Raw genomic sequence first — 12,358 nt, 5'->3', positions numbered from 1 at the left:
ATACTTAATCCCCCTGCCTGCTCAGAGTTGGGGGCAGAGGGAGTGATGAGCCTCCCTGGGGACACCTCCTTGTGGGGGGAGTCCAGCTCACCCTGGCCAGGTGCCTGCCGTGGGCAGTGCTCGTGGGTACTTCAGTGTGTGCTTGTGCTTGTTGTGCTTTAAATCTAGCCATCGCAGCCCTCATTCTTCCTGCCAGCGTTTTTAATTGAGATTCAAAGCATCCTCTAACAGTAATAAAAATGCTCCCAGTAGTAGTACTTTACTGCTGAAGCACTCATGAGCAGCAATTCATTCATCCTCCAGGCAACTGTGGGAAAAGGAATTGTCCCTTTTCTGCAGGCACGGGCTCAGGTTTGACAGCAGTCCCTTGGTTTGTGAGTGGCCACAGCCCTGGCTGAGCACAGGGGTCCTGGGGGGCTGTGCTGGGTGCTGGGGACCATCCTGCAGCAGCGTGCTGGACTTTGCACCCCGTCCATTGGCCCGTTCACCTCCAGTGACCCCAGTGTCCCTGTGCAACCCCCGGGATGGTGTTTGCAGGAGTGGGGTCACGAGAGGCCAGCTTCGTGCCTCGGGGTGGCGCAGGAGCCGCCGCTCCCCAGGGACCTGAGCGGGACAGGACGGGAGGGCAGGCTCGGTTTAGCTCGGGTCAGCTTGGCTCAGCTGCTCTTATGGTGCTACTTGCTCCCTGGTTAGTGCAGTCTGAGCAGAGGCCAGAAAGAGCAAGGTCACCTGCTGAGCTCTGGCCAGGAGCTCCCCAGTCCCTGCCCAGGGACACCTCTGAAATAGTGAGAACAAAGTCAGGTGCTGACACGTCCTCAGAAATGGTGGGATTGGTTTGTTAGGGACACAGACCTCCGATTAAGTGATTTGCAGTAGAAGAAATAATCTTAAAAGTATATGCCAGTTCCCCAGGTATTTATAGCTTCTGCCCTTTTCCCAGGCCACCCGGCCCCAGGCAGCTCGGGTGTCCACAGGGGCGGATTACACTCGTGCTTTCCACAGGTGTCCTGGTGGCTTCCCTGTGCCATCCAAAGGAGAAAGGTGGCCATCCTAATAAGTAAATAATGATTCCTGGGATAAGCCCCTGTTTCTGTTGAAGGGGCCAGTCTATCGTGTTTCCTGGCACATGGGGCTACTGGGGCTGAGTGGACCATGCTGAGCACCTCATGACAGGCAAGGCAGCTGTCACTTCCCAAACAACTCAAGGGGCAAAAGAGATGGCTGAAGTCAGGATGGGAGAGTCAGTGCAGAACCACCAACACTGGAACACTGACGGTGCTGGCCCAGGACACCCTTGGCATGGGAAGGGAGCACTGTGGGCAGCCTTAGCCAGGGCAAGCAGCCAGGCACAGGCACATTTAACCATTGGTGTGTCTGCCCTGAGATCTGGGAGCTCCTGAGACACATTTGGGGTATGCCTGGCCTGGCAGAGCCCTGCTCAGGCTGTGCAGAGCAGGAGAGCTGTTTGAGAGCTCCTTGCAGAGTCCCAGCCACCCCTCGTGCTCTGGGCATGGCAGCAGTCAGAATGATTTACCTTTCCTGTCTGCAGCCAGGTGTCTGTGACAGGCACTGCTAGGGGGATGTCCTGAGTGCTGGCTGCCTCATCCAGCTCCTGCTGGAGCCTGGGGAGTCTGATCATAGACTCAGGGAATGTTTTTTGGGGTTTTTTTTTGGAAGAGGTGTTAAAGCCCATTTAATTCCTCTCCCCTCTGTGGGCAGGGACACTTCCCACTAGACCCTCCCATGTTGCTCTGAGGTGTGTCCTGCCTGGCTTTGTCACCCAAGGATGGGTGGTGTGTTCTGGTGGGTGACCTCTCCCTCTGCACCAATATGCTCCAGCAGGGACTAGACATGGGCTGGCTGTAGCCAGTGGCTTTGGGAAGAACCTTGGGGCAAATCCTTCTGTGTTACAGCAGCATCTTCACCATCCAGACCCCCATCCTCCTGAGTGCTTCTGAAATTGCTGCCAGCAGGAGCCATCCCTATGAATGCCAGAGAGGAGGCTGCAGATCTCCAGAATACATTTTACAGAGGATGTGTTCAGTCCCAGGGATGAGGTGGGAAAACCCTGGAGTTTGCTTCCTTCCCCTTGTGCTCTCTCTGCCTGGGGGTGGATGGAGGGGGCCTCTTGTCTCTCCCAAAATGACATGACCTTTTTCTCTGGTGTTTTTACCAGCCCTTGGCATTTTGGCTGCCATTACACATTTTAGCCGTGTTTGCTTCTCTGCTGGTTAGAAATGGTAGAAAAAAACACTTTGACCTTGGCCTGTGTGCTGAGAACAGAGCTCAGGCGCAAGTTTCTGTATCACAAATTTCCTTGTGAAGGCTCCTGCCTCCTCCCCCTCGTGCCAATCATCAGAGCAGCGTCCTCATCCTCACATCTCCTGACCTGCTGTTGGGAGGGCTGGAGAGGGATATTTCAGCAGCTCCACTTTTCTCTTGAAAGGGAAATACAGAGAAGGAATTTTTATGCTGTTTGGGTTGATAGCTTTCATCTGGGAAGCAATGAAGTGCGTTAACTGGAAAATGAAATCCCCCTGCAAAGAGAGCTTGGGTGATTTACTGTTTCTCTTGAATCGTGCGTGTGCCTCTGCACATTTGTGGATTTAATCATCTTCCCATGAACACTGCATACAGGTAATGTGTGTGTTCTCTTCCGTGTGAGGAACATCCCCACCCCTCACCTGGGGCCTGCCGTGTTCCCTCTGCAGACATGTCCCTGGAGGGCAGGCGTCCTGCTATGAGCTGGAGCTCCATGAGCCTCTGTGGGCAGCACAGGTCTTGCTGTGGGATCAGCATTGCTGCTTCTACCTGCTCAGATACTGAGAACCAGCCCCCCATTTCAGCCCCACTCCCTCTCCTGCTGTCTGTTAGCAGGGCAGGGCTGGGGGACACGTGTCTAGAGCCATGGATGTGGGCTGTAACCTTCCCTGGGCTGGCTCTGGGCTTTATCCCTGTGCATGCTCCTGTGCTCCAGAACATGTGACATTGTCTGGATGAACTCGGCCTGTTCACAGGGATTTCGTTTTTCTGGCTCTCTCTAATTGGCTTTGTTTTCACATGTTGCCTGTGGTCAAAAAGTCTTTTCCCTGATAATAGGATCTTCCCCTTACAAAGAAATCTATCACTTCCCAGTCTGTTTCCCAGTCCCCTGAAGCATCTTTAAGTGGTTAGAAAAAGAATAGGAGCTCAGGGACCTTTTCCCTTTCTTGTTTACAGCACAGCCAAGTGTGAGGTCCTTGATTCTGGGCTGTGTTGGGGGTGGTTTGAGGAGGGAGCAGAGCACAGTGCTGGGAAGCCTGTGGGACAGAACATCCCATTGGAGCTGTGCTGAGGGCTGGGCAGAGCTGAGGTGAGATGGGAGCTGAGTTTCTGGGGGGCAGCTCTTCTCTTCTTGCTCAGTTCACCCTCCCTTTTACCCTGTGGGTGCTTAAACCCTTGGATTATGGCCTGAGTTGAAGCAGTTGTCATGTCCAGCAGGGAGAAGGTGCCAGCCTGGAGTTAGCAGGGTGGCTGAATCCCTCTGTATTCATTTGCACTTAGTGGAGGGGGCTCAGTGTGTCCTGCAGGATCCCCTGGGATGAGGGGGATCTGTTAACTCTTGGCCCTGCTGTGCCCTCCTATCGTTTCAGCGTTGGGGTCAAGGCGGGTGCGCAGCCACTGCGGCTGCGGCGTGTCCTAGGATGACTATCTCACTGCTCACTCCCAGAGACTCGGCAGAACACTCTCAAGGCTGGGAGGCCTAAAATTAGATGTGGCATCTGTGTTTTGGTTTGCAGGCAGGCTTAAAAGAAAATGATTCCTGGCTGCTTTCATTCCTCGCCTGCTTGGAAGAGCACGGCCAAGGGGTAGTGGGCAGGGCTTTGATTCCCAGCGTGCCACGACTCTCTCTGGACATCACTGCCCAGAAGGGCCAGTCAAAACTTCAGCATGAGTCTGTGATAACAGGAGGACCACCCATGCCCACAGGTCCCTGGAGTCAGCCACTCACAGGGCTGCAGGGCTCTGCTCTCTGTGTTTTCCTGGGAATGCTCTCAGTCCCCAAAACAACAGGTCTGTCTGTCCCTGCCATATGTCACTAAAAGTGCAAATTGGCATCAAAGCACTGTTTTCCAGTCCATGCTGGTCTGGGATACCCTGTGTTGCAAGTGTGTGCCACTGGGGTTGGTACTGGTGCAGCTGTCCATCCATCCATCCATCCATCCATCCATCCATCCATCCATCCATCCACCCACCCACCCACCCACCCACCCACCCATCCATCCATCCATCCATCCATCCATCCATCCATCCATCCATCCATCCATCCATCCATCCATCCCCACCATCCAAGCCTTGCTGAGGGGGAAGTCCTGTGGCTTAGTGGAGAGTTTGCTTCTATGTTGTCTGTTCTGCTGAGACTGGGGCTAAGAGTTGGAGGGAGACCTGGCACTAAATATGTGAAACCTTCATTATAATTGGTGTGTTTATGTTGGGGATGACTCACAGCACGATCTGCTTGGAGGACACGGGAAGATGAGAGTGTTGCACAAGTTGTGAAGTCGCCTCTAGAAACTCAGTGCTTTGCCAGCAGAGCTGAAAGGAAATTTTGCAGATAGAGCTTGTATCCACTCCCAGACATAATAAGGCAAAGGATTTTTATGCCCCTGCAGTTATGTCTCTGCAAAGGTTTGGTCTTGGTGTAAGTGTGCCTAAAAATAACCCAGTTCTGCTGGTGAGTTATGGGACCAGTGCTGCAGGGCCACTGCAGTGATCCCTGGCATCTCTCACTGCGAGAGGGGTGGGAGGGGGGCTGCTCCCCGAGATGGGGGGGTTCTGCTTCTTGCTCCTATCCCTATCCATCCCCAGTGCTCTGCCAGAGGGAGGGTGCTGGCTCAGGCCGTGTGCCTCCCAGCCAGGTGCCAAATCCACGGTATTTGTTGTCTCCTCATGTTTCCATGCCAGGTCCCGCCCTTGTTGCTGACTGTTTTTGCCTTGTGCTTCCTCCAGTGGAGAAGTAAAAATGCAGAATTTGCAGCACTGGTTTCCTTAGCAGTAATTCCACTGCCAAAGGAAGTGGGGAAAGTATTTTGTGTTTTAAATATCTGAGTCTGGGAATGAATCCTGGCATCCCTCAGCAGCCCAGCTGGGAGCTTACCACTGACCTCTGGCCACCAGCACAACTTGATTCTTGTTGCCAAGTTAAATTCCAAACACATTTGGAGTTCCATGTGACACTGATTGGAATTGTTCTACTTTGGGTTTCTCTTGATAGCCCCCTACCAGATGCTGTGGTTAGCTAAGGGTGCTGGGAGACCATGGTAGCCTTGGGAGCCACATGGCTGGCTCACCTGAGGTGCTGTGCCCCAGGGTATGGTGTCCTGCACCCCAGGGTATGGTTTCCTGCTCCTCTGGAGATCTGCCTGGCACACCAGCTGTGAGAAAAGCCACCAAGAACTCATATCCCCTCTTCCAGAGCATTTTGTAAGCATCGCTGCACTTGATTTTGGAAGAGGGAAAGGTTCTCCTGCAGGTGAAGATGTTGGTATGTGGCACCACAAGTCTATATCCTGGATGCTTTCCTGGGAGATGTATCTGCATCTGGCACCATGGCAGTGTCTCTTAGAGCATGAAATATATGTATCAAGTGTCTCATTATTTGTGATTTTCTTTACAGGTACATTTTCTTTTTGTGAGCAGAGGAGATAGATTTGAAAATGGAAGATTATGGTGTTGCTTAAACTAACTGCATAAGTATCAGTGAGGACAGTGTTTCCTTGGGAAATAAGTAGGGTTCTCCATGCAACAAGGATGCCAAGGTCCTGTCTTTGGTGACTCCAGGTGACTCTGTAGTCACCAGGAGGATACAGTGGAGGGTGACCTCAGGAGTGCTCCTCAGGGCTGCAGCCTGCCTGCAGCCTTGCTTCTTGTTTGCTTTCTTGTCCTCTTTTTGCTTTGTAATCAGGTGAGTTTCTATCTGAAGTGACCTTGCAATGTACTTGTGCCATCTCTTTTTGTAGGTACCTACTCCATCTGGGGGATCAACTGTTCCATCTTCTCTTAGCTGATTTATTTAAGCTGCTCCCTGAGCCTTAGGCTTTGAGGCAGAAAATTTGGTGTCAGCTGTACCAGATGTGGGCAGCAGCCTCTGCCGTGGCCAGCGGTGAGGTACAGATGCTGCAGGGTGGCTTGGCATTCCAGGTGTAGCAAACCTGCCACCTTTCACCTTTTTAAGCTCATTTTCTGCTTCTTCCTTATGGATGATTGGAAGGTGAGTGCCCAGGATGGCTATTAAATGAGGGGGTTATGCCATGGCTCTGCTGCCTGACCCATTTACAGGTGTGCAGTGCCTCAGCTGATCAGGTGGCAGGTTGGGGCTGTCTTCTGAGTGCAGGGACAAACACTGGCTGGGTCCATGCAGCTCCAGGCCTGGAGCAGCCTTTATGTACTACAGAGGAGCTCAGGAGAGAAAAGAGCCAAGGGCTGAGAGTGGGGGGGTTTATCTGCAGCAGGGACTGTGCTGTGTGAAAAATAAACTGCCAAAATAAGTAAACAGAGTGTTTGAAAACAAACCCCCCCCCCAGAATTTAATTTGGAGACTTGAGAAGGGATTTATGCAGTTGTGCCTGTGCCCCTGGGTCTGGGAAAGCCAAGCCTGCTCCTGTGAGTTTCTGGTGAGAGGACGTTTGGTTTCTCTGAGGTGCACTCCTCCTGCCAGCCCGCACTGCTGGGATGCTTGGAAAACCCACTGTCATCTGCTAACATTTATTTAAATCTGGTGAGGATCCAGTTCCTGTGTGTGTTTACCAGGCCTGGGGCTCATGCTGCTCTGCTCTCAGATGCTATTGTGCCTCTGCTGCCATTGCACACAAAAACAAGTCATGGGCAGATTGGAAATGTACTCAAGGCTATTTAGCAGAAAGGACATGAATTCAGTGTACAAAGCTGCATATTTATAGATTAAATGGCTCAAAGCATTTTAATAGATAAATGCTTTAAAGTTTCTGTGCAGGCCTTGTTACATGGATGAGTGTGATGTGGTGGCTGTGGGCGCAGGCTTGGCTCAGCTCTGGCTGGAGCCAGCAGCAGCCAAATGACAGTGCAAGGGGACACCAGGATGTGAACTAAGTCGTGCCCTTTGCTGAGCAAGGGTCTGGTGCCTTGATGGGAGTCACAGGACCTCATCCAGGCAGGAGCCCCACAGCTGCACTGAGGGGAAGCCAGTTAAATTTTATATTGCATTAGAGAATGTCATGCACAGGTGATGCTGTTTTAAAGGCAGAGATTGCTCCTGATAACATCAGAGTGTGTCTCTGATGAAATAACAGTACTAGAAATGACTGGATAGGGTTCTGTGTCACCTGAGTGACACAGTGTGTCACCTGGCTCAGTTCTGAGCTCAGCATCCTCCTGACCACCTGAGTTTGAGAGTGATTGCTGGTTCAGTTCTGGTCTCAACACCCTCCTGAGCATCACAGTAGTGCAGGTTTTGGACACAGCATGGTGAAGGTGCAAACCCCCTTTTCCTCAGGGCCAGTATGAGACCAGGGTGCTCTGCTCTGGGGTTCCTGTGTGGGATGAGCTGGGGGTGGGTGGCAGCTGCCAAAATTTTGTCCTGGTTTGGCTTAGGGGTGGGAAGTTTTGGGCAAGGGGGCAGTTGTGCCCTGGCTCCTTTCCAGCAGCCTGTGCCAGCTGTTGCTGAGATGGAAACTTCCTTTGTGGATCAGGAGAAGTGGCTGGCTCCACTTTTACCAGTGCTTGCTCTTGGCTTTCTGGGGGTGTTGTGAAATGTAGCTGTTAGGTGAAATTTAACTAATGACAAACAAATGCTTCATTGCAAAATGATAGTTTCTGCTCCCCAGAAACATTTGCATGGGAGGGGAGCTCAGCAAACCCTCCATTTCCTTACAGTCTGAAATTAGACTGAAACTCATCCTAGAGCTGTAGAGGAGATACTGAGGTTGCTTTTCCCTGCCCCCAAAAGCCACCAGGCTCCTCTGTGACAGCCTGACCTTGGCCTTCGGGGCGTCTGGCATCACTGCCGCCGTCAGCGCGCCCCAGTTGTGTCTGCCCTGGCTCACTATCACCCTGCCCTGGGCTCTGCAGCAGGGCTGACACTTGCCACACACTGCACCAACTGCAGGGGGGCTTGTTTTGGTCTGACCTGAGTGCTCCTGCAGCTCTGTGGGCCAGCACAGACCCATGGAGTGCAAACTTTCACCCAGAGAGAAGCTTTGGAGGTGAGCCAGCCGCTGAGCCACCCCTCGTGTCCCTCCTGAGAACAGGGGTGAGGGGCTGTGGCACTGCTGTGCACTGGCCAGGTGGAGCCCCACAGCTCCTCCAGGCACCTCTTGGGCTCGTTGGCCAGTGTTATGTATTACCTGCACATTTCGAGAACACCCTGTCAATGTCCCTTGGAAACTGGAAAATGGATTGTTAAGGGAAGCATTAGCATAGCTCGCTCTGAGTTGCTAGGGCATTTTTACATGATGTTTTTCTTGCCATTCTCTTTTTTTTCAAAATAAAAAAGAAAAGGCAAATTTGCATTGTTTTAAAGTGGAGGGCATTCCTGGGCAGATGCTTTGGCTCTGGGCAGTGGCTGCTGGCAGGGAACCACATTGGTGCTGCAGGGCCTGAGTAGAGCTGCTCCCCACCTGCCTAAACACCATCTCCTGCCCCTTGGGGTGCTGGGGCTGTGCACACCCTGCCAAGCCTTACCCCAGGAGAAGCCTGTGCCACGGCCAGGAATCACCTTCCAGTGTCCTCCAGTCTCCATCTCTTGGTGGCAGTGGGGACAAGGGTGGCTGAGCATGGAGGGGTGTGCAGGGAGCCCTGCCCAGCCCCATCCCTGGCAGGGGCACGGGTATGGGGTACTCTGGATGCACACCTGCTGGAAGATGTTTCTGTACTTGCACAACTCTTCCCATACATGAGCAGCTCTTTAAAAGCTGTTTCAGAAGCCACTCGATTACAAACCTGCTTTGCAGTTTCAGATAACTAATCCTCAAAAACAACCCAGGGTCCTCTGGGAGTCCTGTGTCTGCTGTCACGACACCTGCTGTGAGAGGCCCTGCTGCTCATGGCACACAGAGTGCTGAGTATGGGGGAGACAGAGTGGGAGCCTTATGGATACAGGGAAATGACCACTGCTGGATTTCTGACTGTACAGAGAGAAGAGAGGTGTTGGGTCATTAGCAGAAAGGCCTGTTATGTGTGAATCTAAAACACACTGGATAAAGAAGACATTTTTAGCCAGGCTCCTGGTATTCCTCTCACCCCGTGCCAGGGCTCTGCAGGCATGGGGGATGTGGGAATACCCTGAGATGGGTGGTGGGATCACACCAGGACAGGTGGGATGCTGTGCAAGCCAAGAAAGGAACATACTGGTTGCAACATGAATTGACTATGGCAGGCATGGTGCAGCCAGCTGTGTCTCCTCCATTTAATCAGTAATTCAAGAAAAGCCTTGGAAATGGAGATGGTTGGGGAAGGGTGGTTGAGCTGCATGTACAGATCAGTCACTGATTGCTCCTGTTAAAGAGATGAGAAATCACTCAAAGGGTTTCTGCCATAAGAATTGAGGATGAAATTGCTGCTCCAGTTACTGACCTGAAATTGAGGTGGGATCTGCACAGCTCCCAGGTGAGGGACAGGCAAAGACAGTGGGGCTTTTCTGGGTATAAAGGTTTTTTCAAGAAGTCCCATCTTTGTCACATTCCCTGTTGATGTAAAGTGATTTTTCAGAGCTCACCTGCAAGCAAGAAACAATGGCAGAAATGACAGGGGATCTAATTTTACCCCAAAGTTGCAGTGACTTGCAGACTGTTAAAAGCTAATTGCCTCATCCAGTGGTTGCAGAAAAATGAGTTCTGGTAATTAACTCAACGTGCTGGTGCTTCCCAAACTGCCTGGACATGTTGGCTCCTGATTTGGATAAGCCCCTCTCCTCCTGCCATGCCCTCTGGAAAAGCAGTGTCTCCATGGATCTGATCAAACAGATCAGATCAGACTGGAGAGGGGACGGTGCCAGCTGAGAGGGGAGAATCTGGGCGTGTGGAATGGTGAGGAGTTGGAGAAGGGGAGTCAGGCACTGGGGACACCTTGGCATGATGGTTAACATGGCATCAAGTGGTTGGTAGTGCCATGCTCTGCCTTGTTTGGTGCACAAGCTTTGTTATTGAAGCCAAAATCCCATGAGCACTGCAACAGCCAGTCTCAGTCTCCTTCTCTCCCTAGGCTGTGCTGTTACTGTGTGTCACTGTCACTGCACTTTGTCACACTTTGTCACACATTGCCCACGGTGGGCAGTGTCAGGAGGGGCACCCAGCACAGTCTCTGCATGGCCAGGCTTGGCTTAGTTGTTGCTCATCCTCTTGCTGCTCAGTGCTTGGCTGATCCACCACTGCAGCTCTGGGTTTGCCAAGACTGTGCTCCCCACAGCTTGTCCTGACCACATTTGCTGACCCTTCTCTTTTTCTCTCTGTTTTATGCTGCAGGCTGGAAACTGGCCGTGACCATGTCCTGCCCATTGACTATTACTTCCCACCTCAGAAGACCTGTCTGATCTGTGGAGATGAAGCATCTGGGTGCCATTATGGAGCCCTCACATGTGGGAGCTGCAAAGTGTTCTTCAAACGGGCAGCTGAAGGTAATGGGGACAGAGGAGAGGGAAGGTCACTGCCCCACTGTGGTGGCATTCTAAGATCTCTTAAACCAGGAAAGGAAAAAAATCAAGGATAAATTGATTTTTCTCTCCTGTGTTTGTCATTTCATTTTACAGATTGCTCTCAAAAAGTAGCCAAACCAGTTTGCCAAAATACAGTTCTTTTCAGTGGCGTTGAGCAACCTCGTCTCTTTGAAGGTGTCCCTGCCATGGCAGGGGTGTGGACCAAGATGGTCTTTAAGGTCCTTTCCAACCCAAACAGTTCTGTGATTCCATGATGGTCTTAGTGACATGGTGAGACCCTGGAGCAGTCAGTTCCTGCTTTTCTTCTTGACTCTCCAGAGTGCTTTAAGCTCCCATCAGCCCACTTGTGGTCTCAAATGCACACCTGCCAGCTCAGGGGAGGCTTTTCCTCTCCTGCACCCCTTCCAGAGGGTCACTTCTGTGACTGCCCACGAAACAGCAGAACCCTCTGTCCATCAGTAGCCAAGCTCTGACCTTGGGATCCATGATCCTTCTCCCCAGCTGTGAGAAAGCAACTTCTCCTTCATGTCCAGCTCCGTATTGTCAGGCTCTCCAGGGATAAATGTGAGCCCAAATGTTCCCTCTCAACAGCAGGGCCTTTGTACCATCTTTCCTGGGGAATGCACTGTTTCCTTCGGCTGTCCCTCAGCAATGTCTGGTTTGTACCTGCAGTTCAGAGCTGTGGTTCTTGGGCAGCAGTGAGTGTCTCTGTTGTGGAAGATGAACTGTCTGGCAATGTAATGTGCCTGTAGTCACTCACCGGGCTTGTCAGGAGAGATGAACCCACACAAGCCATAATTATTCCTTGGTGTTAACACAGTTTATGTGGACAGCTGGTGTCACTGGCCATGACACCAGGGCTGGCAGCAGAGATGGGGACAGAGCTTTTATCTCACTATGATCTTCCCCTGTGCCCAACCTCAGCCTAGAGGTCCCAGGCTAGGAGTGCTCACCTGCTGTTGTCAGAATGCTGCTTCTATATCAATTAGATCAATTATCATTATCCTGCCTCTTTTTGGAGTCACATTTCCCTCATTCCTCCGTGCCAGGAGCCAACTTGCCAGTGCTGGTTCAGGGAAGAATTGGGGCTATGCCACAGGGCACATCAGTGTCCTGCCAAAAGGACAAAAAGGGCAGTCAGATAATAGTTAATAAATTTTGCATATTTCTCTCGAGTAAATGATTTGCAGATCTGTCTCTGCTGCACACCAGCTCTGTGTCAAGCCAAGTGGGTTGGCTTGTGCAGCCAGAGTAAATAACAGATGCTTGTTTAAGTCAGCAAGTTATTGTTGATTTATAGTAAGTGGAGTCTTGGCTCTCAGTCAGATGAAGTGCTGCTGGAATGAATGCCTGTGTCTGCAGGTGGGTGTGGGAGCTGTGCTCCCCTGGCACCAGGGTGGGCTCTGTCCTGTGGGTGACAGGGACCAGATGTGCCCATGGCAGAGGGGCAGCCCGGGCTGCTTGCACTGCTCCGAGGCATGCGTTGCCTTTCCTGATTGTGTTATATCATTAATTAAATGGTATTTATCTCTCTTCCTGGTTCTTCAGCCTCGCAGTGTGGCAGAGGTTTGGGAGAGTTTGGTCGTGTTGGGATTGGGCAGCAGCCTTTTGCCTTTCCTGAGAGCCATATGTGTGTGCAGGGAGGGGCAGGGGGGCTGCCAAATTGTGAGGTTTCATCTTACGTTACCCTGA

At 51.8% G+C, this 12,358-nt stretch overlaps 1 protein-coding gene across 1 annotated transcript in view; it reads left to right on the top strand.

Moving 5' to 3' along the window:
- Positions 1 to 12,358, top strand: part of AR (androgen receptor) — a 34,523-nt gene that overhangs the window by 7,358 nt on the left and 14,807 nt on the right. The window contains exon 2 of the mRNA XM_062502721.1: positions 10,476 to 10,627. Coding sequence (XP_062358705.1) covers positions 10,476 to 10,627 — 152 coding nt within the window. The remainder of the gene's footprint in view (positions 1 to 10,475; positions 10,628 to 12,358) is intronic.

Source organism: Cinclus cinclus, chromosome 15 (assembly GCF_963662255.1).
Source record: "Cinclus cinclus chromosome 15, bCinCin1.1, whole genome shotgun sequence".
NCBI classification, from domain to species: Eukaryota; Metazoa; Chordata; class Aves; order Passeriformes; family Cinclidae; genus Cinclus; species Cinclus cinclus.
This window is presented reverse-complemented; position numbering and strand designations above follow the sequence as displayed.